The sequence below is a fragment of the Pterocles gutturalis genome, unplaced genomic scaffold, assembly GCF_000699245.1.
Source record: "Pterocles gutturalis isolate BGI_N339 unplaced genomic scaffold, ASM69924v1 scaffold44430, whole genome shotgun sequence".
In the NCBI taxonomy this organism is placed as follows: Eukaryota; Metazoa; Chordata; class Aves; order Pterocliformes; family Pteroclidae; genus Pterocles; species Pterocles gutturalis.
The window spans coordinates 1-25,120 of record NW_010147697.1 but is presented as its reverse complement, the minus strand read 5'-3'; the positions used below and the strand labels follow the sequence as shown (position 1 = coordinate 25,120).

Sequence of the window (25,120 nt, the reverse complement as noted above, 5' to 3'; positions counted from 1 at the left end):
CCAGGGCAGTTCCTGGGCGCAGCAAAATTGTTCGTCACCCTCACAATTTCCTTAGGATTGTTTTTTTTAGCTTTCTCTTTTTAATTCAGGTTATAACTTTTGGAGAAATATGAAGCATGAAAGGGCTGTGAGTGTATGGCGGAACAGGCTGGGAGCTGAAATCATTCTCAACGAGCTGGAGAAATTAGCTAGAAAAGTAGAGGGTTCTGTTCTATAAAGAAAGCCCCAAAAGCAAAGCCCTCACCAGCAGGCTTTGCCTAAACCTGGAGCAGAAGCATAGGTGATGCAGCAGCATTGCCAGGTGACCAGGGCAAGCGTTTGCTGCCCAAAGTGGAGGGAGGTGGGATAAGGGTGAGACTCTGCAAGCCCCGGGTTGGGGGTTTTGGGGAGACTCTGCCCTTGCAGCCGAGCACAGCCCGTACAGCCCTCAGGGAGGACCCTTATTTTGAGGGGTGTTACAGTTCATGGTGTCACTGTTACTGTGCGGTGTTTTAGTGATGTAGTGTTATAATTTTGAGACACTGAATACAAGTGTTGTTGCATTTAATCTGCCATCACAGCAGCACACTTCTGCTTGCACTGCCACTGACCCTGAGCCCTCGTTGCCCACAAGGCATTTTATTAAAAAAAAAAAAACCCAACCTGTGCAGCTGCATATAGTTATGCCATAATATATTGGCTTTCACGCCTCAATTGCCAGTTGCTAGTAGCTGTATACTCAGATCCTTCAGCTACATTTACCATTTACCAACTCTCCAAAGACATGACAGAACTCATTAGTGAGTGGCTTGGCTTCTCTATCATGTGCCATCAGTTTTACAAGAGAAGGGGTTAAAAAGATTGGGACCAGAATATAGTAAAACCACAGTGAAGTATTTGCCATGCTTCAAATTTTATTATTATTATTATTTTTTTTTACCCTACAGATGCAATCTTTGATCTTGGAACAAAATCCACAGTTTGTCAGACATAAATTATATCCCAACTGCCAGCTACAAAAAACCATCAGCTAAAGAGCATTATGAAAACTAAGCTGTCTTGGACAGAAGCCGCTGATCTGTTATGAGAAACTGAATCTAGTCCCTTCCCACAGAGAGCTGGGGGCAGCCTCGGTTCCCCACCTGTGGAGGAGAAGGTCAGTGGGCAAATGGCAGCCGCATGGTGCCAACGTGAACCCCTCAGTCCCGGGGCTGCCGTAATCCTCCTCGTGCAGGTTCCAGAGGGGAGCAGTGTGGGTGGCTCCGGCTGAGCCCAGCTCCACGTCCCCGCTGCGAGGCACTGGGGCACCCCTGGACCAGGCCAAGCCCTGGAGCCAGGAGCAGCCTGAGGGGCCTGTGGGTCCTTCTCCAAAGGGACAGGAAAACCCCTGCTCATGGGAGAAGGGCTTCACCGCGGAGTGACGACGCCAGCCCTTGTTGCGTGATGTGAAATGAGTTTGGGTGAACCACACTTTGTATGCCGTTGCGAACCAGGATGGTGTCTGCAGGACCCATCAGCCTCACCCCTTCCCCTTCACAGGGGCAACCCCACCAACATCCCCCAACAGCTAATTGCACCCGTGACAGGGGATGGAGTGTGAGCCCTGTAAGAGAAGGCAGGTGAGGGAAGTGTGGACGTCAGCGGCGTTTAGCCCTGGCCTTTGTGACAATGACAGGAGGTTTGTGTTACTGGGTGGCAGCCTGGCCCGCTCGCAGCAGGGCAGGTATTGGCGTGGTGTCACAGGGGGGCTGCCCCGGGATTTTGCACAATCCTGCTGGGCACTATCAGTTAGATAAGCTGGGTTCCTCTTGGTCGGGTCAGGATAACCTGGGCAAAGTCAGCATAGACTGCAATAGCACCAGGTGTTTCCAGTGAATGAGGATAACTAGTAGTTTTTCTTAAACAATAAATATTTTTACTTTAACTATATTTTACTACTTTTAAGAACTTGTTTCAAAAGGTACTTTCCACACATTCAGTTGGTGAAGTGAGAACAAAAGTGCTGGTGATGGTTTTGGCCCAGCAATAACAGCCGGCACCTTGTCCCCAACCCCCTCTCCCTCAAAGGCTTTCAGTGGTTGATAAAAACTTGATAACTCAACAAAATTCACTGTGCCTGTTAATAATTCTTCTATAAAAGCCGCACATTTTCCCCTGCAGTCTTCAGTTGCTTTTAGCATGAAGGGACTCATCCTGGCCCTGGCGCTCGCCCTCGCGGGTAAGTCGAAGCTTTACCAGCACAGCTGAGCCATGACGGCCACTGTAGTCCTGAGCACACTGCACCTCCTCGGGGCATTGCAGGGATATTTATTGCTTAATTTGCTGAAGTCCTTTTATGACTTCAGCTATAAACCATTAGATTTCTGTGTCCAAGCTTAGCAGCAGGGGAAAAGCTGAGCAAGTAGCAGCTAGTGAGTGGGGCCAGCATGGGCTTGGTGTCCCGGGGGTGTGGGGTGCACCCTGAGAGCCCATTACTGGTTGTTTGCCAACCATTAGCACACTGAGTAAATTAATAATAAATGAAAGGATCCACAGAGATGGGGAGGTTTCTCACACATCCTTCTTTTTCCTCCCACGCAGGGGGCCAGAGGCAGGACCTCGGTAAGTGCGCTCCTAACCGCTGGCGAGCAGCTCCCACGCTGCCCTCCCCTACAGCCATGCCTTGCCCACTGCTTGCACCTATTTTTTGGCAGTAGCAGCCTCACCCTTCTTTGCTGGGATGGTTCTTGCAAGTAACATCACAACAGTCATAGTGAAGGAGGTGTTTTTGTTATATATATTTTCAATAGAGCCTGTTTTTCACACTGGCAAGACCTACCTGTATGGCTACGAGAGCTCCATCCTGCACGGGCTGCCTGGCAGAGGCCTGGCCATGGCGGGGATCAGGCTGACCTGCCAGCTGGAGATCAGCCGTGTGTCTCACAGCGACCACCTTCTCCAGGTAAATCACCTTGTGCGTACGGCCCTTCCCAGTGCTGAGATGACCCTGTAAGCCCAATGTCAGACCAAGCGCCTTCACTCAGGCAGTGATGATTTCCCCAGCACGGGCAGAGGTGCAGGCATGGGCACTGAAATTTGCACCCTGTACCCCTGCTGTCCTGAGGGAGAGCTGAAGGCTCAGTGTCTGCAGCTGTAGCTAAACAGCTTTGGGCTACTGGTAGTGACCTACAACCAGTGCCACAGGCTTCCTCACAGCCCGCACCTCTGCAGGACGGAGCCAGAGCTGCTCCTGCTCTGCTGCCTTCAGTAACTGAGCCCCCTTGACCAAAGCTGCTGTTGATTCACCTCCATGCAGAAATACAGCAGGCAGCTGTTCTAAAGAAATGGCCTTAAGATAGTTTTACTAAAGCAACACTAAGCTTCAGTCTGAAAATGAGAATTCAAGCATGAAACGTCCATGTTTTTCAACCTGGTCCATAGCCTGAGAAAAACTTGCTGCTGGAATTCAGATATCCCATGAGAAAGTCCCAGTTGTCTCCATTATCTTCCTTTTGATATTCTTCACATAGGCATTAATTCAAATGTGAAGAATTCTAATGGTAATCCTTGTGCTTGACATAATGATATCAGATCTGGAAGTACTGTTATTCATCAAAAGGATTAAACCTAATAGCTTAAAACACTGGCATGGAACAAAAGGCTGCAGAAAAGGGATCTAGAAGACAGCACGTGGGCAGAAATCTGTAAGAGGGCACTTAGCGTTCGTCCTAGGAGTTTACTCAATCTGTAATCCTGTGCATATATTACTGAAACAGCATGAAGGAATACATATTATCGAACTTTACACACTGCTGCAATTGCAGGTTCTGTGTAACCTTGCTAGAGTTGCTGTAGCTTTAGCAATTGCAGACAATGGTCTTGAGTAGGATTTAATTTGAGAAAATGTGACAAGAGGCAACCCACCCTTTCAGCCTTGATTATAAATGCCTAAAATAAAACAGAGCACTAAATCCACACCATTTCCCTCTACACAGGAACATGTACTTTTCTGGATGAGGGTGGGAGGTGTGCACGTATGTGTATGTGACCAGATCCATATGTGCATGCAGGCAGGCATTTCCCACTAGGTAGCAGTCAAGGACTTGTGTGCAAGCTTTACAGCTTGATAAGCTCAAAATGATGACAGCCACTTCCAGAGAGACATCAGCTCCTGCTGGGCCACCTCCTGTGGAAGGTCCTGCAGAAATCCATCTGCTTCCCCATCAGCTGTGCCGTGGCTTCCGTGCTCTGGGATGTGCTGGACCTGAAGCAGCAGACAAAACTGTCCCCATGTGTTTAGGCAGGCAGCTTGAGCAATGGCTTGGCTGCCTTGCAGACTGAAGGGAGATCTCACTGGACATCTGGGGAAAATGGGCAAGTATCCTTTCTATACAGATTGCAAGCAGCCTGTGTTTCACTCGCCCAGCAAGCTTCACCAGACTTGCTGAAGTTTTGAATGCTGCTTGCACAATCTTATTTTTCTGGCAGAAATCCTTCATGGAAATTGCATTCTCAAGGACACTTCCTACGCCCAGCACAGGAGTCTGAGGAGGAAGACATTTCCCACAGTGTTGGACAAGTGGTTTGTGTCTGGCCATGGATTGGAAGTGCCCAGTTTCCCTGTTATTGCACTATTTCAGACTGATCATGAACAGGATGGATGTTTTTCTACTTTTGTTCACAGATTCGATCACCAAAGCTGAAGGAATACAATGGCTTCTGGCCCACAGACCCCTTCACTTTGTCTTCGAAGCTCACAGAGACCCTTGCTGCATGCTTCAGCCAAGCCTTTAAGTTCGAATACACTGAGGGAAGAGTTGGAAGTATTTTCGCCCCTGAGGACTGTCCCATCCTGTGCACTAACCTAGTGAGAGGGATTCTGAACATGATACAGATAACCATCAAAAAGTCACAAAATGTGTATGAACTACAGGAGGTTTGTTTTTTCCATTCTGATTCAACTTTTATTCTCATTGTACTATTACATAGTAACTTGCCTGTACATACACTTCCCAGGCAAATTTCTTTGACCTATTTATTGCTGTTTCAAGTGGAAAGTTCATTGTGTTTAATAAATACTCATAGGCCGGGATTGAAGGCATCTGCCAAACCAGATACGTTATCCAGGATGACAGCAAGAATAACCGTGCCACCATTTCCAAAAGCAAGGACCTGACGGACTGCCAGGAGAAAGCAGTGAAGAACATGGGAATGGCATACATCCGCCCCTGCCCCACCTGCCCCCTGGTACGAGCAGCGTGGAGCCCTGCTGCCATGCTCGGGCATATGCCACTGCCAAACACTCACGCACCGCACTGGTGCTAGGAGGGAGTTTGGCTCATCTGTGCTCAATTAACTACTGCCCGTGCGTATTTGTGAGAAGGTCTCTTTGCACTTCTAGAAAGTCAGAAACATTAAGGGCACGGTGATGTTCACTTACAAGATGAAGTATGACAATAGCGGGGCCTTGATGATGTCTGCTACATCTGAGCAGGTGTACCAGATCTCACCCTTCAACGAACCCAACGAGGCAGCAGTCATGGAGGCAAGGTAGGCGCCGTGCGTGTCCTTAGCATAGCTGTGATTATCAGAGCCTGGAGGAAATGCCTGCAACATATTTACTGCTGATTTGTGAGTTAACAAGAAGCATCTGGCCTGTGGGCTGTGAAGGGCCAAGGCACTGTACATCCCTCGGGATGCACAGCCAGGTCCTGTGTCCTGCTGTTTGGAGGTGTTGCCGGGCCACCTGAAACATCTGTCCAAACTCTGAGACACTCTGGCAAACTTTAATGAAAGCTCTCGCCAGTCCTATGACATTTCCAGATAATCCTGAGCAATGCATAAATGGAGAAGTGCACGACCCATTTGTGGTCAATGGAACGGTGCTGCTGGGCACCCCTCAGTCTGCTCCAACTCGCTGTACGTGTCGCCATGCACGCAATGCGGTTTAAGGCTACTGATGCATATCTTTCTCTCCCTTGAAGACAAGAACTGTCTTTGGTCGACATTAAAAGGACTCCCATCAGGGCACCAAAAACTCAGCTGCAAAACCAGGGGAGTCTTCGTTATCATTTCTCAGGAGAGTTACTCCAGATGCCAATTCCTCTACTAAGGATTAAAAATACAGATTTACAGGTATTAGAGGCTTACTTGCCATACTCTTTCATTATTTACAAGGGTGACAGGTCATCACATAATTATTTTAGACATGGATCCTTTCAACTGTCTGTTTTTTCCCATAGTTAACAGAAACACTGCAGCAATTAGTTCAGAATAACGAGGAAGGAGCAACTAAAGAAGCTTCAGCCAAGTTCTTACAAATGGTCCAGCTTTTTCGTATAGCGACCCTCGATCAAATTGAGTCTTTGTGGGTGCAGTTTGCCAACGAACTTTCCTACAGGTAACTCTATTGCCTTCAGCCAGGAGTTCTGACCAGAGGCATACTGGGCAATGAGGATAATGAATAGTTCCCTCCCTGGCAGGCACTGGTTCCTGAGTGCCATCTGTGCTGCTGGAACTACTGACACATTCAGATTCCTGAAGCAAAAAATTCATGATGAGAAGCTGAACATCTGGGAAGCATCTGTGACTCTCCCTCTTGCCTTCCATTTCGTTACACCCAACAAGCAAACCCTAGAAGTTGCCTCAGTGAGTGCAGATCATTCTTTCCTCTATTTCCCTCTCACTCCTTTTAAAAGGCGAATTCACAGGATTGTAAGTGAAAGATGCAACATATTTCCTTCTAAATTTGTAAAATGCAAGATATTAACAAAAATGGGAAATGCTTTAGAAAATGTTTCCAAACACTTGTTGCCAAAATTTCAATGGCTTTGATATTTGATGTTAAAACCCACAAATCCTAAGAGAAAATACTTATTTATTTCTTTTTTGACAAAATATTTTTTTAAAGTAGACAAACTCAAGAAAATAATATCATGTAACCAAAATATAAAGTGCATACAGTATAACTGGAGCATGTCTATTTACCTTTATCGTAGCTGAATGACTAGCTTTTGATTTAACTTCCAAAAATATTTAGGAAAAATACAAAGTAATTTTATCTATTTATTTCTCAAACATAATTTTCACTAAATACCAGCTCTAATTACTAGAAACATTAAAGACTGATACTTCTTTCTTCTGCAGAGTTTTCTGACCTGTCCCCAAATCCATAAAGCACCAATGCATCGAATAATTGTTTACCTGGGATATGGTAGTATGGTAAATAAATACTGTGCTCAGACTTCAATTTGTCCAAATGAACTTCTTCAGGTAGGTGACTCTCATTATTCATAAGGGGTGAAGAAATGTTTTTAATCCCTCTAATTTAGGTCTCACAATGCTGCCAGTTAGGCAACCCACTGTTTACTTGCCTCACTCTTAGCTGTCATTGCCTGCAAAACTGCAAAGACACAATGAAACACTGAGCTGATGCCTTTGAAAAGTCTGGTTTTAACTGTTCAGAATTTCAAATGTAAGTGGCAGAAGCCCATGGGGATAATGGATCCTGTAAACAACCTGAAACCGAGTTTAAGTACAACAAATTTAGGATTAAAGCAAAATAATTATGATTCTTCTCTCTACTTTTACATTAGCTAGAGTGTAATTTAAAAAAATCTATTAAAAAGGCACTGAAGTGTGAATATAAGCAAAGCTCTAGATTTGTCATAGGTTAGGGCTTCCAAAGAGGCTCTGCTACATAAAATGCGTATCACTGTCACAAATATTCAGGACATTGTCCTCGGACTACGCAGCTCTGGCTCCTTACTCAGAAGGACCACAGCACTGAGATGGCCCACTGGTGTTTGACATGTGTTTAAACCTTCCAAAAAAGAGTGAAACAAAGCCAAGCCACCAGAAGGGTAATTTGTCTCCTCAAAACAGCACAACTGCTTAAGTAAACTTGCTATCACTGTAGGAAGTGAAAAACATGCAAGTGTAATTCTGCAGCTGTGCAGACCCTGGGGGCTCCCGGCTGGCAGGGCTGGTGGAGCTGCCCTGGGGAATGACCGAACCTGGCATCAGCTCGAGGCTGCTCTTAAACTTGCAACAGGCTCTCTGGTGCAGGCATCCACCTAGGATTATCTCCTGTGCTCAGGCACAATTTAAAATAAATTACAACACTGTGTAAGGAGAAAACTAAGTTTGCTTGTATGTTCCATGTTTGGCATCCTGATAACGATGGTGAGATTTTTCCTGGGAGAAAAATCTGAACAGCTTTATTCTGGGCTTTGCACCAGTAGTTGTTTTGCTTGCTATGCCAATGCATATTTTTATGAATTATTTCAAGATCATTACCTGATAGGGTTCATGCAGTGTGCTCTGTTTTCAGCCACTCCACGACCTTGCTACTGAAGCCACCAGCAAAGGTGATGTCAAAGACATGGCCTTGGCCCTGAAAGCCATCGGCAATGCAGGAGAGCCAGCCAGCATCAAACGCATCCTGAAGTTTTTGCCACCATTTTCCTGGGCTGCAGCTTCATTACCAAACAGAATTCATGCTGATGCCGTGTTGGCCTTGAGGAAAATGGCCAGAAAAGACCCTGCAAAAGTAACTGAAATTATTAGTTAAAACAAATGTCTTAGAAGGTATGATTTGGGTTGACTTAGTGATTCAGGAATAATAAAACCATCAGGTAATGTTAGAAGCTCTGGGCAGATTTCTCAGTTACTGGTCTTACTCTTGCCTGTACTGCAACTTCCTGACATCACCCTGTCCTCACTGATATCTTGGGAAAGAGGTTGCTTTAGTCGCTGTAACAGTGGGCCCATTACTAATGGCTGTTTCTTCCAGCCCTGTTCACTGTTCAACCCAGCCATATCTTCATTTTCAGTGACAGGTCCCATGCTCAAGTCCCTGTTTAGGGTTTTGTTCTCCATTCACTGTAGATCACACATGCATGGTTTAGGAACCACTTCTCACTGAGAAGCTATGAGGTACTCACAGGTTGCATCTTCCTCCTCTAGGTAAGGGAGATCTCTCTCCAGATCTTTATGGACAACACACTTGATCCTAACGTCCGAATGGTGGCTTGTATCGTCCTCTTTGAAACTAAGCCTGGTCTTCCAACTGTAACAGCTATGGCCAGCTCACTGCTCACAGAGCCCAGCTTACAAGTAGCCAGTTTCACATATTCACACATGAAGGCTTTGGCAGTAGGCAGGATCCCACAACTCTACAATCTGTAAGTAGAAGTACATTTTTTTAGTAGCAAATGGTGTTTTTTTTTTTTCTTGTAGTTTTCTAAGAATTTGATCACAGTCAACTATCTTCATAGGACTTTATCTCTTTATTACTCAGATCTGCTGCTTGCAACATTGCCATTAAACTACTGAGCCCCAGACTTGACAGGCTGAGCTATCGTTACAGCAAGGTCATCCACGTTGGTGGTTATTCCTGTGAGTACCAGGTGCCTCGTTCACTGCTTCAGCTTATGTAGCCAAATGCCTCTATTCTATTCAGTGATTTTAATCCCAAATACAATCATGAGCTGTGAGCTTAGTGCACTCTTCAAACAGAAAAAGCACAAGAGCCTCCTAACATGCAAAATTCCCCCAAGGGTGTTCTACTACTCTCTGGCTATCTGCTGGGGAAAGTGGTGCCTGCACATGGATTTAGGCCTCCTTCTTCAGTCCCTGTGGTTGTGTTGACTCTGCCCTAGAAAAAAGTTCTCCTCTAAAGGTTGCAAACTTGAGGACCTGTGGGACTGAATTCTGGCAGAACTCCGTGTGATCTATTACAGCATGTACCTGAGGTGGCTTACATGCACCAGACACCCCAGAGACCCTAACCAAATCTCTGCTGCTTTTTATTCCTGTGATAGCTGAATATCAGGCTGGTGCCATTTGGAGGGTCTACCTAATGAACAGTCCCAACACCATGTTTCCATCTGATATAATCACAAAAGTAAGAGGATACTATGCAAATACTGCAACTGATATTATTGAGGTAAGTATTTCATTAAAACAGCCAACTAGACACAAGCCAGCTACAGATAGTATTACTTGTTAAACCATTTGGACTGTGATGTAGTATTTAACTCAATCTCTGGCTGTGAAGGTGGATGTGGAAGAGAAATTTTGATAATGATTATGATTTTACTTAGGCTTCTTTTATTTAGGGCTTCTTGACACAATACATTAATCAATGAACACATTCAGTATAGGCATGAAAATTTAGGGGAACAGAGGAAAGCTTACACAGCAGAACATTCATCTGCCTCTCTAAAGTCACATAGCATTTAGGGTATTTTGCATAAGTACAGGGAAATAGCATCTGAAATTAAATTTCATCCGGCAGTGCAGCCAGGGCAGCATGAAGCTCCATGTAACAGCATGCAGGCATTTACTCAGCTTCTTGGGCAAGCTTTGCAGCCTGGGCTGAGCTCTGCATTGCCCTAAAATTATCCCTGCTGACTAAGCCAAAGCTGGCTCAGCATGTCCTCAGCATCTGCAGCCATAGCCTGCAGTCATCTGCCAGGTAGACATAGCCTTATAAGTGCAATGGCTTCATGAAGTATGGATTTAGAGCAGCCTCGGTGAGTGTAATAGTAGGTACAAAGGTTTTCCTGGGCTCTCTTGTACCTGGGCTGTGACACCTGTCTCTGTTTCCTACAGGTGGCTTTCCGGTCACAAAGCCTAAGCAAGCTTATCAGGAAGCAGAATATTCCCTTTGCCGAGTACGATACATACAAGACCCTGAAGGAACTGGGTAAAACGGTATGTCTCTAAGCACCCCTCTGATCTGTTTGCAGTACACAGTTCCTGCCAGTGCCAGCGTTGCATCACCCACTCACCAAGCCATCTCTTTGATGTTGCAGTGAGAATGGAGTCAGTCATCCTGTTTGGTTATGGAAAGATATATTTACATTGTACTTAGGCTGTCAACAGATGCCACCTTTTCATTCAACATGTGTTAGCCCTTAATCTACAGTACAAAAGATAATTATGATGCTGGTATTCAAAATTCATGTATTTTGAAGTATATGTTAAAACACAGTAAGTGGTTGCTCTTCTCTTTTAAAATTATCATTGAATAAGATTTTTGTTCATGAGTCCTCAGGTGTCACCCAATACTTACAGCAGCAGAAATTACCTAGTCCTTACATCATCCTTATGTGGTGAAACTCCCACTGAAGTCAGTTATGCAATATAAGAAAGGCCACATTGGTTCAGACCTGTAAGATGTCTGTCAGTTTTTTGGCTAAGGAACCATCACTGTATTTTAAGTGACATTATCTGCTGCTTCCCTTTCTCCCCATCTCTCCTTAACACTGCAGCTTCTGGGATGGAAAGAACTGCCTCCTGAAGACCCTCTGGTGTCCGCTTACATTAAAGTATTGGGCCAAGAAATTGCCTTTCTTGACATCGATAAAGATGCCATTCAGCAGACCATGATGGTAATGACAAGGCTTCTGTCTTTTTTGTCTGTGATGCTGAATAATTTCTCTTCCCTGTCTCTTCTTACCTACTTACCTAACCTATTTCTCTGTTTTCAGAGTCTAACTGGGACATCAGACTGGCAGCCAGTGGCAAAAAAAGTGGTGGAAGGGGTCCAGCGAGGCATTTCAGGCCAATGGACCCTGCCGGCAATGGTGGGCGAGCTGCGACACATTGTCCCCACGGTGGTCGGCATGCCACTAGAGCTCGGTCTGTGTGGTGTCGCATTGGCCCGGGCTGTGGCCAATGGTGAGCTTGGGATGCCAAACTGAGCAGTTTCTCCACAATAATTGTGGGTCCAATCCCTGTGCTGAAATTAAATCCCTCTACAATTTTGAAAAACTACTGTTGTAATGTGGGAACATTAGTGTTCAGCTACCTCCAAAGGGTTGGAGAAGTAATTAGCATGTTTCACCTGGGACATACTTGTGTAACTTTGGCTTGGAGTAGCAATCTTTAAATAATCACTTGAAGTATTTCAAAATGTAAAAGCATTGTTGCCTATGTGTTAACTACTATGCTTATTGAAAACATTGTATCATCTCCAGCATGTATTTGTTTCTCAGTTCATGTAATTCCTTTCTGTCTTTTACAGTGGATATACAGATATCACCACCATTATCTGACAATTTCAGACCTTCACAGTTGTTGGAAAACAACATGGATATTCATGCTGACATCAAGCCAAAGTAAAAATGACATATATTTTCACATATACACATACAAGCGTTTCTATTTATAGACGTGTTATTGCATGTTTTTATGTAGGGGTCTTACTTGCCCAGATTTGGGATGGCTGGTTTAGTTTTAGTCCAGAGCAGTGAAGTTGTGAGAAAGCAACACAATGACCTGATGCTTTACAAACCTGCCAATGTAGCAACATGCACTGTATCCCACAGGGTGCTGTGCTGTTCTGCCATTGCTAAAAATGGTCCCATTTGTACCTGTTCAGTGACTACAGATACTAAGCTGTGAAGATACATTTGCTTACATATGAACAGGTTTTTGTAAGTTCAACATATAATTGCATCACCACCTGGCACAGGCTGAGGGATTTCAGGGGGGAAAGGGAAATGCTTCTGGATCTGCAAAACCCAAAGCAAAAGCAACAGTACTAATAACAATAATAATGGTAATAATAATAATAGTGATAATAATAATAAACTAGGCACAATGTGAAGTTAGAAGATTCTGGTGTTAGCTTGTCCTCAAACTAACAAAGCAGTGAGAGTGTCCATGTTAGTTTTGTTCCTCAGATAAGTCCTTTTACCTTTTCCAGCGGCACTTCAGCTTCTTTTTATCCTGTTATAACACATCTCTTCATCCACCAGTAGTGGCTCTTACAATAAACAGAACAGCGTGAAAATGCAGTTTTGCATTTCAAAGTTAAATATGTGCATATTAATCTGTAATTATGCATGTTATTGTCTCCACTCTTTCAGGGCATATTTTCATATTATTGCAATGATGGGGATAAATACACAATACTTTCAGAGTGGTCTTGAATTTCATGCAGACTTCAGTGCCAACAGCACAATGAAATTTGATGCCAGGATAAATATGAAAGAGAAAAATCTGAAGATTGAAACCCCACCCTGCCGTGAAGAGGTTGAGCTCGCAGCTGTGAGGTACAAAAGAGCTTGTTGCATGTTACTGATTGTGAGCTCCCTGTTATAAAATCATGAACGTACAACTCCTTGTTAGGCTCTGATGAAAACTGGAAGCCACATAAAGCTTAGTATTGTCTTTTTCACATCAACAAGGACAGGTAAGCAAAATCAGAAGATGTTATTTGTGTGCCATTTATCACCTCCACAGGAGTGAAGTTTATGCTATTTCAAGGAACATGGAAGAACTAGATTCCGAAAAGAAATCCCAGCTTCTCCCCAAAGGAGAGGTACCAAGTATCTCTGACCACCCATTTCAGCCATCAGAAAGAGCTTCAAGTCCTGGCAGCTGGAAGGTAAGGAGGGTGGAGAACAGACAGCTCCTCAGAGGGGCTGAGCACCCCCAACACAGCAGCTGGCTAACCCAGATCACAGCCACAGAAACTGTGAGATTCAACAGGTGCCTGACATACCCCAAACCAAGCCTAAAATAAGTCCCAATGTGTTCAAGGCACAATCATTCACAGTCTGCTTGCTCTCATCATCTCATGCAGGCAGGGTTGCTTTGACAGCATGTCTTCCTATTTCTTTACAGTCAGGGGGAGGTTACATGAAATTCACACCCTTTGTACAATAACCCTTTTTTTCCGAGCCAGAGCAATGTGGAAAAGATGGCTCTTGGGCAGGATATGCATTTTCCTTCCCAAATCCTGAGGTAAACCCTGCAGTGGATTGCAGAAGCCCGTTATCTTATGTGCTCTTCAGCTTCTGGGGCTGGCGTGGGAAGGGTAGGTTGACTTGCAACAGGAGAGCTAGTAGCCCAAAACCAATGCAGAGAAATAGCCCCTCCAAAGAGACCTGCAGGTTCTCACTGGGAAGTGTGTTTGTGAAACAGTGCCCGGGAAAGGCTGGGCAGGAGAGCTGTGTTCTTCCACAGAGCATTTGGAGGAAACCCCACCGCCTCCAGTGCTTGGACCTCTAATTTTAATCAGTGCTTCCTTAGGCAGGACTGTCATCATTCTCTTCATTAATAGGAGGAAAGATTTTAGGAACTGTGACAATTTCTTCTGTGGAAAGTACATTTATTTGCCATATTTTTGTTTAATGCAGGAAAGCAATATTCCTAGTGTGATATCCAAAGGATACCACCAAGGTTCAGAAGAGGCACTTCACCACAGTGTAGGAGGAAGACTTTACGCACGCATCTTCTGTAGAAAATTTGAGAGCTTGGGTTGTTCTGCTTGTCTCAGCCTAAAGTCACGAAATTCTGCTTTCTTAAGAAATACCTATCTGCACAAATTAGTTGGAGAACTTGAAGCCAAAGTAGTTTTGAAGCCAGGTACAGTCATGACAACAAGCTTTTCTGTCAATCTCTGTGAGTCCTGCTCAAGCAGCACAACCCTGGAATGTAAGTATCTTTCCTTTAGTTCATACAGATGCTGATATTGACAAAATACAGCTGGAGATTCAGGCAGGATCCAAAGCAGCTTCCAAAATAATTGATGTAGCTAGCTCAAGGCCTAAGGAAGAGGATGAGACATCTCTGTACGAGGACATTCAAGCTAAACTGAAGAAGATTCTAGGTATTGAAAATGTGTTCAAGGTAAGAGACTTTGAGCATCGGAGAGGGAAATATTTTCCTATAAATGAAGCCAAGGGTTTCCAGTGTGGAAAACTGGCATGGGAAAGCAAGGATTTTTAGCTGGGAGGAATGGGTCTAGGTGAGTTCTGGTGCAGCTTCTGTCATGTGCAGGGCCAGGAAGTTGTATTGCCTTGAAAGCCTGTGGTGAGCAGCTTGTCTGACACCCAGAGAAATGTTACAGAACAAGCTTATTCATAATACTTTGAATTGTTTTTGGAGGTCACAAATAAAACACGGCACCATAAGAGACGGATTCGCAGAAAAGAAAAGACTGCAGTTATAGACCTCTGGGCAGAGCCCAGTGCAGCCCCTCTCTCCAGTTCATCCTCTTCCACTGCTTCCTCTGTCAATGGTAAAGAGCCTGGAAATGAACACAAGAAAGATGAAATAAGGCAATCTAGGAAGAAGCCTGGCAGCAGCAGCAGGAGAAGCAGCAGCAGCAGCAGCAGCTCAGCTAGCAATAAAATCTGCAGCAGCAGTGGAGAAGACCACTCTGGACACAGGCACTGCAGTGGGGACAGTGAATATTCCAACCAACAGGTAATTTGCCCAGGCTGGACCTTATATTTCTTGTAGTGAATATTTTTGCACATCAGGAAATTGTGCCCATAGATCATGGAAAAAAAAAAGGGAAAACAGACTGTTGAGGGTGGATGGACAAGGTAACCACCTAGCAGAGCTTTTCTCCTTTTTAACTTCTCTGGTTCTCTGAAGCATTTCAGTTCAGAAGTTTCCCTCTTCAGAAGATTTCATTTTAAAATGTTTAAAAAATTTAATTTTGTTTTGCCTTTTTTCCATATTGAATACTGAACTTTTTAATGCATTTATCAAAAGTTAGTTCTTTGTCTTCTCTTAGATCTTCTTAAATACTACCTATTTTCACAGGCAGATCTACCTATTTACCAGTTTTGGTTCAAGCCAGCAGATGAACAGGTACATTTACTGCTTATACTGTGAGCAGGGTCTACAACTGCTCTCACTGGCTTTGCTGCAATTAGAACTTAGTTTTCTGAGAATAAAAGTATGAGAAATTAATTCTGCAACAAGTTCCAATCGTAAACAACTTGCTTCAAGGTGATTCTCTGTTTTTGCAGGACCCAGGAAGGGAAGTCCTAAACAGCAGCATCAGCTCCTCCTCTTCTTCAGCTGGTGATGAAGGCATCTCTAGAGCCATGTCTCAGGTGAGTGTCTTAATCTACAAGAATTAAAAACATTTACTTTGGATTTACAGTTATTGTATGTTTATAACAACAGGAAAAATACTGTGATTTAGCATATTAGATAATACATAGAAAGAAAATTAATTGCTTCTGGTTTTATAAAGGTGAACACATTGGATAGCCATTGAAAGTTCTTTAATATTTGCTCAATACAGGCTACATTTTTAATGAAATTGGAACATATTGTTGTATATGTTGAAATTAACATTACTCAGTAAATAATTCACTATAAAACTGGGAACACTTTAGAAGTGCTGACCTGCTTGATCAGAAACTGGTTTCAGGTATATTTTTTACTGCATAGCTCTCTGTAAAAGTTCAGGACGTGACTCTTGACTCTGCCACTCTTCTGTTCATTTGGTCTTCACTGCCAAGTAGTGCTGTTCATGTTAGCAGGATCATACAAGGCCTCGGAAAAGAGCTTGATTTTGCAGTAATGTTCCAACTTTGAGAGCAACCCTACTGTTTATTCAGGAATGACTGCATGGTTCATAGTTAATGGTACCTGGTCCTTTATTGTAAGAACTGATGGAATATGGAACAAGTTTCATTGAAGGAAAATGTCACACATTTCAGACAATGACCTATATACCTACAAAATAGTAAACCTTACTTTGCTGAGGCACCCCTTCTGCACCAGCAGCTCCCAGTTGTTAGGGCAAGTAGCTTGTGGAAAAAAGGCAACCAGATCTCCCTTCTCTCCCACTTATTTCTGTGTAACTGGAATTCACCTCTCTTGTCCATCTTTTCACCACATTACTACTTTGCTGGACTCTTCCCAGTCTTCCCCAACACTCTCAACACACACACTTTCACCCACAGCCACAGCCTTGCTCTTTCCCCATTTCTCCCTAAGCCCTCGCCAGCTCTGTCTCACCTAAACCTTCTGTGGGTCTCTGTCACTTGGACCAGGCAGCATGGGGGGACCCACTGCCCCACTCCTCAGCCCATCTGCAGCTCTCCCTGGCCAGGTGGGACCCTGCCCCTCGGCTCGGGTAGGGCAGGCACAGCTGGAGCGGATGCTGTGATCGGGTACAAAGCCCTAGCTCTCAACAGGGCCACATGCTGCTACTCATGCAAGTACCACACTTTGGACTGCACTGAACAGATCCCTCTGTCAAAACAAATGACCACAGTTTTAAACAGGTGGTTAAATGAATTTTATCAAAAAGACTATTAGCTAAGCTACAGATCGGTAAGAGAGCAGTGCTGAGCTGGGTAAACTGTTTTTTTACACAGTAGGGTCCTAATCCATACTCCCTTTTGTTACACTGAAATTACTTTACAAAAAGATTCCCAGCACTACTTGTTTACTTACATAGGTTGTGACAGCTCTCCCTTGAAAGACTGTGGCAAAACTACATATGAACTGCATAGATTGAGCGATGATCTATGATGCTGTCCCATACTTCACGTAAAAAGACTTATTGAATGAAAATTTTCCTTTACAAATATTTTTTATCTGCGGTTTTAATACAGTAGTTTTAATGCTTTGTTCATGTCTTTGGTCTCTATTTTCTCTCTACTGACTTAAGCCTAAATTCCTGGGAGACAGCAAGCCGCCAATACTGGCTGCAGTCCTTCGTGCCATCCACAGAAACGAGCAGCCGACAGGCTTACAGCTTGTGCTGTACACTGATACACAACCCATGAGATCGAGGATACAGATGTTTGTTTCAAGCATCACAGGACCAAGTAGATGGAAACTCTGTGCTGATGCTTCAGTAGTAAACTCCTATAAAGTATCTGTAAGTTTAAAATAATGACCAGCTCAAATGTAAATTAAATATAATGTTTTTACTATATTTTATACAAAAATATATATATTCCCCTTTACTAGGGTTCTCTTAAATGGGGTGAAGATTGCCAGGACTACCAGGTTGCTGCTCAGATTGCAACAGGGCAATTTGCTGCTTATCCAGCTATGCAGGTGAAGCTGGAGTGGCCAAAAGTATCTTCAACAGTCCGAGTAACTGCAAGATGGTGAGATTTTACTTTGGTTTTTGAAAAATTCACCTGTGTCAATACTCCACATAACTACAGATTTAGTTCTGCAACTTCTGAGCTGGAAAAATTCCCCTTAATCAATATGATATTATAAACTCAAATTACACATCTCTGGTTTTTAATGTAAATTCATTCCCTCAAAAGCATAGCGCTTTTTAGTCTGCAGGAAAACTGCTTGAAACAAAGGGAATGATGGGATTCACTTGATCTATTGCAGACTTTAAATTAAAAGTGCCTGAATTAGGAAGTTGGTCTCCTGATGCTTCCGAATTGATGGAGGCTCAGAGCAGAAGCCTAGCCTTGGTTCTCTGAAGGAGTCTGTCTCTCACAGACTGGACAGGGAGAGTCATGCCCTAACGTAGGCACCTTACCTCTGGCTTCCGAAGAAGGTGATACAAATACTTCCCATCAGGTTTATTGCACACTAAATAACAAATGTTATGTGACACTTAGTGTAAGAGAACTGTTAACTGCTGGATTCAGTTCATATATGTGTCTATCCATGCACATATAGTATCTACAATATTCATTCATTCATTGTATTCATACATGCATTTCCCCACAATAACATATAGATCCATATCAAAAACTAATCTTTTTTCACAGTGCTGCCAAAATACAGACACATACAAAAACTCAGTTATCTAAATATACATGTAACACAAGCTTTCACATTAAAGGTATACAGGTGATGTGATTAACAAATGTCTACTGAAGAGGATAATTTTTTTATATTAGATTGAATTACCTGAAGTGTTGTTATGAGCCCTTATTAGAGGGGATGAAACCACCCAATTGACTATCCTGGAGCAAAGCCACAGAACTCAGCTTTTTTCTGCTCTAAGACTATGACTTTTTTTAAAGGAATATTTTCTCTATTTCTCTGTTCGAGTCCCAAGCCTGTAAGGGAACCCAATCTGTCAATTAACTGTCGATCTTAGTGCGCAAAGGATCCTTGCTAAAATTACCACTGCAGGACTGACACATTAATACCAGGTCATCCACTTTTTAGCATGTTAGTATTCTGTTTTTTATGCATCTGGTGCCTATTTTTAACTCTGAATGTGTTTAAGACAAGTTTGCTATACTTTTCTTCTCCTATCACTCTGCCATCCAGTCTCTTGAAGACTGTTTCACCCATTAACAGTTAAAATCTGCCTGCCTCTCCTCCCATACACGCCACCATGTATTACCAAACCCTGATACAAAACACGCCTAACACAGCACACGTATATCTTTGTGGGATATTTTAGTCTGAACAAATTATAACCAATTTTTTCAAAGACAGACCATTTTAATCACTTCTTTTTCCAGGTTCTACTCATTTCTCCCAGGAGCTGCATATATACTTGGGTATTCCCAAAGGGAACGGCGTGGTCCCTCTCACCAGGCAACCTTGGTTATGGCTCTGACTTCTCCAAGAACCTGTGATGTGGTCCTCAAGCTACCTGAGGTAACCATTTCAGCTATCTTTTATCCTGGGATATTCAGTACTTATGAAATCAAAGCTTAACAGCTTTTTTAACCCACTGACTGTTTTTTAAATGTATTAACTATAAAGAAGCTCCCACCACAAGGACATTACAGTCACGTAGTTGGTTCCATTATGAAAATATCTTACAGCACATTTCTCCTCCTCATGTAGCACGCAAAAACATGAAATAAGAAACAGGTTACAAAACAACTATCATGATTGACAGCACATTAACAATAATTATTAAAAAGACAACTCCTCCCCAAATCCTGAGAAAGATGATAGATTTTCCTGTGTCTCAGAAAAGATAATAAAACCAGGCTGTAGAGAAGCATGACAGCCACATAGCAGCACTCAACATACAGGGAAGGAGAGGTGTGAGACTCAGGTAAGAAAACTGTTCAGACTGTGAGCAAATGTTATGTACAACTCCCCCAAAAGCTGCAAATTGGTGAATTTATAGCACTGCTGTTCTATAGGTTGCAGATGTGTCAAACTGTAGAGCTATTTCATGCTGTAGACAGAGGACTTTTTAGCTCTGACCTAAATCTAGATTCTAATTTAGACTTCAGTCAGTACAGTCTTCTTTGAACGTTACAGGAAGATGCTATCTCATCTCTTTGCTGTATTTCACATTTACATTCATGTTTGTTTTCTGACTGATTTTCAGCTGACAATTTACGACAGAGCCATCAGGCTTCCCCTGCCATTCCCTTCAAGTCCTGGCACACCGATTTCAACACTACCATCCCCTGACCGGAATATCTTTTCCCAAGTAACACTTTCAATCATTGAAAATCTTAAAGGTCAGCAATTAACTATCTGCACAAGAACTGATTGACTTTGCAGATTTTGTAAATATGATTTATACTTTTGACGTAACTTGAAATTATTTTACATTCACTTTAAAAATTGGTTGGATTTCAGATAGAAATAAACCCATCTGTATGAAAATCTGTGAGGCTGCAAAGATGTAAAGAAACGGAAACTTACATCAGTAAGATTAAATATTCAGTTCCATGCCAAATGGTGATACCAAATGCATCCACTACCAAATGCATCCATTTCAGCTTCACTGCAGAGATTGCTTGTCAAGAAAAAAACATTTCAAAATTTATGAGGGACATCTAAGTGACCTCCTATTTGGGGTGCTCTGCTTGATCAGTGCTGTTATGTAGAAGCTAAAACAGGTTCAAAAATATACCCATTAATTTCACCTCCTGCACTTGATTTTGAAGGGATTATTGTTTCATTAATGCTGTATTAAGAGCTAATCACATTATACTTTCTTAGGGTGAATTTTAAATGGAAAAGGTTTATATAATCCTGGGATAAGCAGTCACATTTTGCTTGAAATCAGTGGGCTAATATCATACCAATTCATATTTCTTTGGTAAACACCAAAACTACTCTGTATTAATTAAAATTGCTGTAAAATAATTTCTAATCAGAGCTGGTAGGATTTCCAACAAAATACCATTACAGTGAAAAAGGGAGAAGTTTACTCTAGTGTGGCTTTTTTTCATCCCCATCTTCTATTTCTAATCCTGGTTTCGACTCAATAAAGGCAGCAGCATTTTAGTGAATTTCCTCTAAGGTTAATGATATGTGAATTGTTAACATTTGAGAAATTATTTTGACTGCAACAAAGTTACAAAAGCCAAAAGGCTGCAAATAGAGAGCTGCACCAGCACCAGCTGTGAGCAGAATATATCCCACACAATGACTGAATCATGTGTGGGTTGTGCTGCCTTCTGGGGACTGGCAAATTTTTGCTTTTGTACTACTACGAGTCCAATATTTCATCTGAAGGAATAATTTTGCTTTTACGTGGGAACAGGTAAAACCAGAAAATTGTCTTTTTTTTTTTAATTACAAATCTAAAATAGAATAACTGTCATATCTAAAGTATGAAAGGCTTGCTTTTGACTGTTTGTTTTTTTTTTTTTAATTTTAGCTCATTGTTCAGTTTTCCAAAGTACGATCACTACCTTCAATGGAGTTGAATTTAACTATTCAATGCCTGCAAATTGCTACCACGTTTTGGTGCAGGACTGTAGTCCAGAACTGAAATTCCTGGTGATGATGAAAAGACCTGAAGAGTCTACTGACCTTACAGCAGTAAACGTCAGACTTGCTAGCCAGTAAGAAATTGCAATCTTAATGACAAATAGAGATCAAGCTAAATATGCAATAAATGTGAAGACGAGATTGTTAGGGTAGATTGGTGCTAGCATAAGACTAATGCAAAAATTACTGGTGTCAATGGGAAGATTTCTAGGAGTGCCACTGGGACCCAGGACTTTGTCTTTCAAAAATGCTTCTGAAATATATCTGAGGTTCACAGTAACCTGAAATCTTTACTGCCCAAGCTCTCCATTGATTTGTTAGTGTTTAACCATCTAATTTCAGTTCTTAGTAATTAGGTAGACATGTAATCTATAAATCCAAAAGGGACTATTCTAATCATTCAGTCTGGCTTCCTACACTAAGCTAATAGTTAGAACTAATTAGCACCCACAATCACCTCAGCAGAAATGCTGAGAAATGGACATAACTCAAAAAGGGAATTACTTATCCCAGATTAGAGGCACTCTCTTAGGTCATCCCTTAGCTGGTGCATAATGTTCTAAAACTATTTGAAATTAATTTAAGACACGCTTTGTTTCAACTTGGAGCAATCACCTCTGCCATCATAGGTTCTTCTTTAAAAGTATAGTCTGATACCCTCAGCTGTGTGGGATTATGCATACCAAAATCATTATAGGGAGTATTCTTCAAAGTGCATAAACAGGCTTTGATCTGTAAGGTTTCATTACAAGTAATTATTTATTTCTGAAAATTGTGTGCCTAACTGTGCCATAATGTTAGAGAAACAGAGAGAAACTAGTATTCTCTGCACCTGTTTTGTGGACGAACAGAAGAATGCTTGTTTTATAGACTGTATCTTTTGTGATAAAGAAATTCCTTGTCACTGAATCATTCCTGATCATTTCATTCAACTGTAGGGATGTGCTTTTGATGTGCTTGAGCTTCATATTTCTTCATTAGACCAAACACTGCTCTGAAGAGAACACTACAATACACAGACTATTCAGGCTGCAAGAGAAACGCCGTAGGGAATCTAATCTTCCTTTGAAATGTAAATCATTTCCAATTTATGCGAACATAATAGCAATTACATTGTTGCACACCAAGGGTCCCTGTAGCCTGGTGTCTTCCTGCCCCAACCATGGCCACAAGCAGACACTTGGAGATGAGTAAAGCCAAGGAAAGGTGTATTGGGAGCGCTCCTCCTGGCACACTTTCCTGGGCTCTCTCAGTCTTCCTCCCAGAGGTAGCAGGTGACTAATGCCAGAATGATAGGAGCATCCTGCAGTATTGGTTCTACCAGGACTAGAAATTGTGAGCTGAGTAGGGTGAAGGAGAAGCATTTGTTTATATTCGTTTCCTTTACTTAAAGTGAGGTTGAAATGTATGTTTCCAATGGACTCATCCAGATGAAGATTAATGGCGTTCAAACCCGAACAGATGTTCCATACACATCGAATTCTGGTAAAAGACTCATCTTTATATTTTGTTTAATCTTTTCTGATCTTTTGAAGAAGGGGAGGATGCGATCCTGCAAAACCCTCTCAAGAGGGGGGTTGAGAAACAGTTAGATGATTTCAACATCCCTTCATGCTAGCTTTCATAGAGCATGGCAAGAAAGATGAGCCAAGAAAGAGATGCTGCGCCTGTGTATCATTGCACAGACCAAATACTGCAGGGCTGTGGTACCTTGTGCTGATCACACAGATCCACAGAACAAGCATCTAGACACCCCCTGGCCACGGCCACCCTGGTCACAGGGCTGTGGCTTGATCCAGGGAAGATCGTGCATGGTCTTTCTGATCTCCCCCGTCTCTTTCAAGATATGTTAGTGCCTGCATTAAATCCCCAGGAATTTAACAAGTGATTCAGGTTGGACCCTAAAACAATAACTTCCTTTTAAAAGAAATCTGGTTTTGCTTTTTTATTGCAGATGCAAGCATGCTGATCAGCAGCGAAAAGGAAGGCCTGTCACTAAAAGCCCCAGATTATGGCATAGATAAACTATACTATGATGGACATAGACTTGAGGTATTTTTTAAAATTATTTTCTCTGGTGTTATTTTTAGAAGGAAAACATGTAAGTGCATCTCTTCTTTATTTCCACAAAGATTCAGGTTGCTTTCTGGATGGCTGGAAAAACATGTGGTATTTGTGGAAAATATGATGCTGAGAAGGAAAGGGAATACCAAATGCCCAGTGGATATTTAGCTAAAGATGCAGTGAGTTTTGGGCAGTCCTGGATCATCTCAGAAGACCCCTGTGCTGGAGGTACTAAGATTCTAACATATCTTAATGTCATTGCCTTTGACTAATTAGTCAGTCACATGAATAGATGATTTATATTAATCGTAGCACAATCAACTTATTTTTCATTATTTTTTTGATTAGAGGCCTTAGACTAAAAAAAATCTTGTTTTCCTGAGTTTGGTAGTTCACTGCAAGTTCTGCTTTTGTTGCATCCTTATATCAACTTCTTATGCACTATGTAGCTACCTGGTTTGTCTGTTCCAGATAAAATTATAAACTGGCATTTCTGGAATATATTCTTAGATCAAGCTCTCCTGGAGAGACTGGTCCAGAAAAGCCTGGATCACAGGGGCTCAAGGACTAAGCTACTCAGCCATGGCAAGGCAGGTGTGATGCTTGGCACAGTGCAGAAGTGGATATGTGGATGTATAGGAGTCACTTCTGCCCCAAAATCAACTGCTGTCATAGTTCCGGTAAAGTTGCATGTCAGTTGACCAAGGTTTTCACAGGTATCTTTTTGGATTTGGACACCTGTGTCCTACCTAGATTGTACTTGGCAATCCTCTGTCCTGGGGACTCCGCCTCACACGCCTGATTCTCTCACAGGTTAAGCCATTGACGGAAAATAGACTCTCTTCAATCAGATCAGTTGCACGTAGCTTGTGTGACTTGGTACCCCCATTAGTCTTAGTTGTTGCTGATTCTACAAATTAAGTCCAAAGAGTTCTTTATATAAATTCAGTAGGTGCTTGAAGAGAATTCATGTTTTATAGCTTGTAAGCTGCAGCGCAAATTTGTCAAAATTGAGAAGCCCGTTGCATTTGAGAAGAAGGCAGCAAAGTGCTTCTCCGTGGAGCCAGTTCTGCACTGCGTGGAAGGCTGCTCAGCGACCAGGACTGCTCCTGTCTCCGTGGGCTTCCACTGTGTACCAGCTGGTGAGTCCGCAGACCCGTACCTGTGCCCAAACCAACCACTATGTCGGAAGGCGTGACAAACCAGGAGGCTGTTGGTACTAACAGGAGTACCTCGATGTACAAAAACCCCTCACACGACCTCTTTTTCTTCCTTTCTCATTCAGACTCTGCTCTCAGCCTGGAAGGACAGACGAGGCTGGACCAGAAATCTGAGGACGTCGTGAGCACGGTTCCAGCGCACACGGCCTGTTCGTGCCAGCAGCACTCCTGCCCGGCGTGACGCCCGCTGCACAGTTTTTTTAGTTCGGGGTGTGTCAGCCTCGGCCTGCGCCCCTGTGGACACGGCTGGCTGGGACAGCGAGGATTAGTCCCCGTCCTGTCAGGAGACCCTTTTTCTCTCGTTATTTTAAGATCTTGAAAGTAATTCTGGACACCCCTCGCTGGGTTTGATCTTTTAATAAACCCTTGCTCTGTAAAAGCGGTGGCTCAAGGTCATTTCTCTCCGCACAAGCGGTTCC

At 42.8% G+C, this 25,120-nt stretch overlaps 1 protein-coding gene across 1 annotated transcript; it reads left to right on the top strand.

Annotated features, from left to right (window-relative positions):
• The first annotated feature begins 2,157 nt into the window (after nucleotides 1-2,157).
• Nucleotides 2,158-24,882, top strand: LOC104470983 (vitellogenin-2-like). The gene is made up of 35 exons (XM_010086129.1): nucleotides 2,158-2,197; nucleotides 2,560-2,580; nucleotides 2,769-2,920; nucleotides 4,643-4,894; nucleotides 5,044-5,205; nucleotides 5,360-5,508; nucleotides 5,943-6,093; nucleotides 6,201-6,358; nucleotides 6,441-6,606; nucleotides 7,105-7,230; nucleotides 8,291-8,509; nucleotides 8,926-9,143; nucleotides 9,260-9,357; nucleotides 9,783-9,907; nucleotides 10,576-10,677; nucleotides 11,238-11,357; nucleotides 11,457-11,646; nucleotides 11,993-12,086; nucleotides 12,840-13,025; nucleotides 13,216-13,360; nucleotides 14,115-14,343; nucleotides 14,432-14,607; nucleotides 14,866-15,186; nucleotides 15,532-15,579; nucleotides 15,741-15,827; nucleotides 17,402-17,614; nucleotides 17,707-17,849; nucleotides 19,188-19,326; nucleotides 20,018-20,153; nucleotides 21,305-21,491; nucleotides 22,811-22,902; nucleotides 23,372-23,469; nucleotides 23,550-23,709; nucleotides 24,462-24,623; nucleotides 24,767-24,882. Exons 1-35 carry the CDS (start codon nucleotides 2,158-2,160, stop codon nucleotides 24,880-24,882), a joined length of 5,181 nt encoding a protein of 1,726 aa, XP_010084431.1.
• The last annotated feature ends 238 nt before the right edge of the window (nucleotides 24,883-25,120 follow it).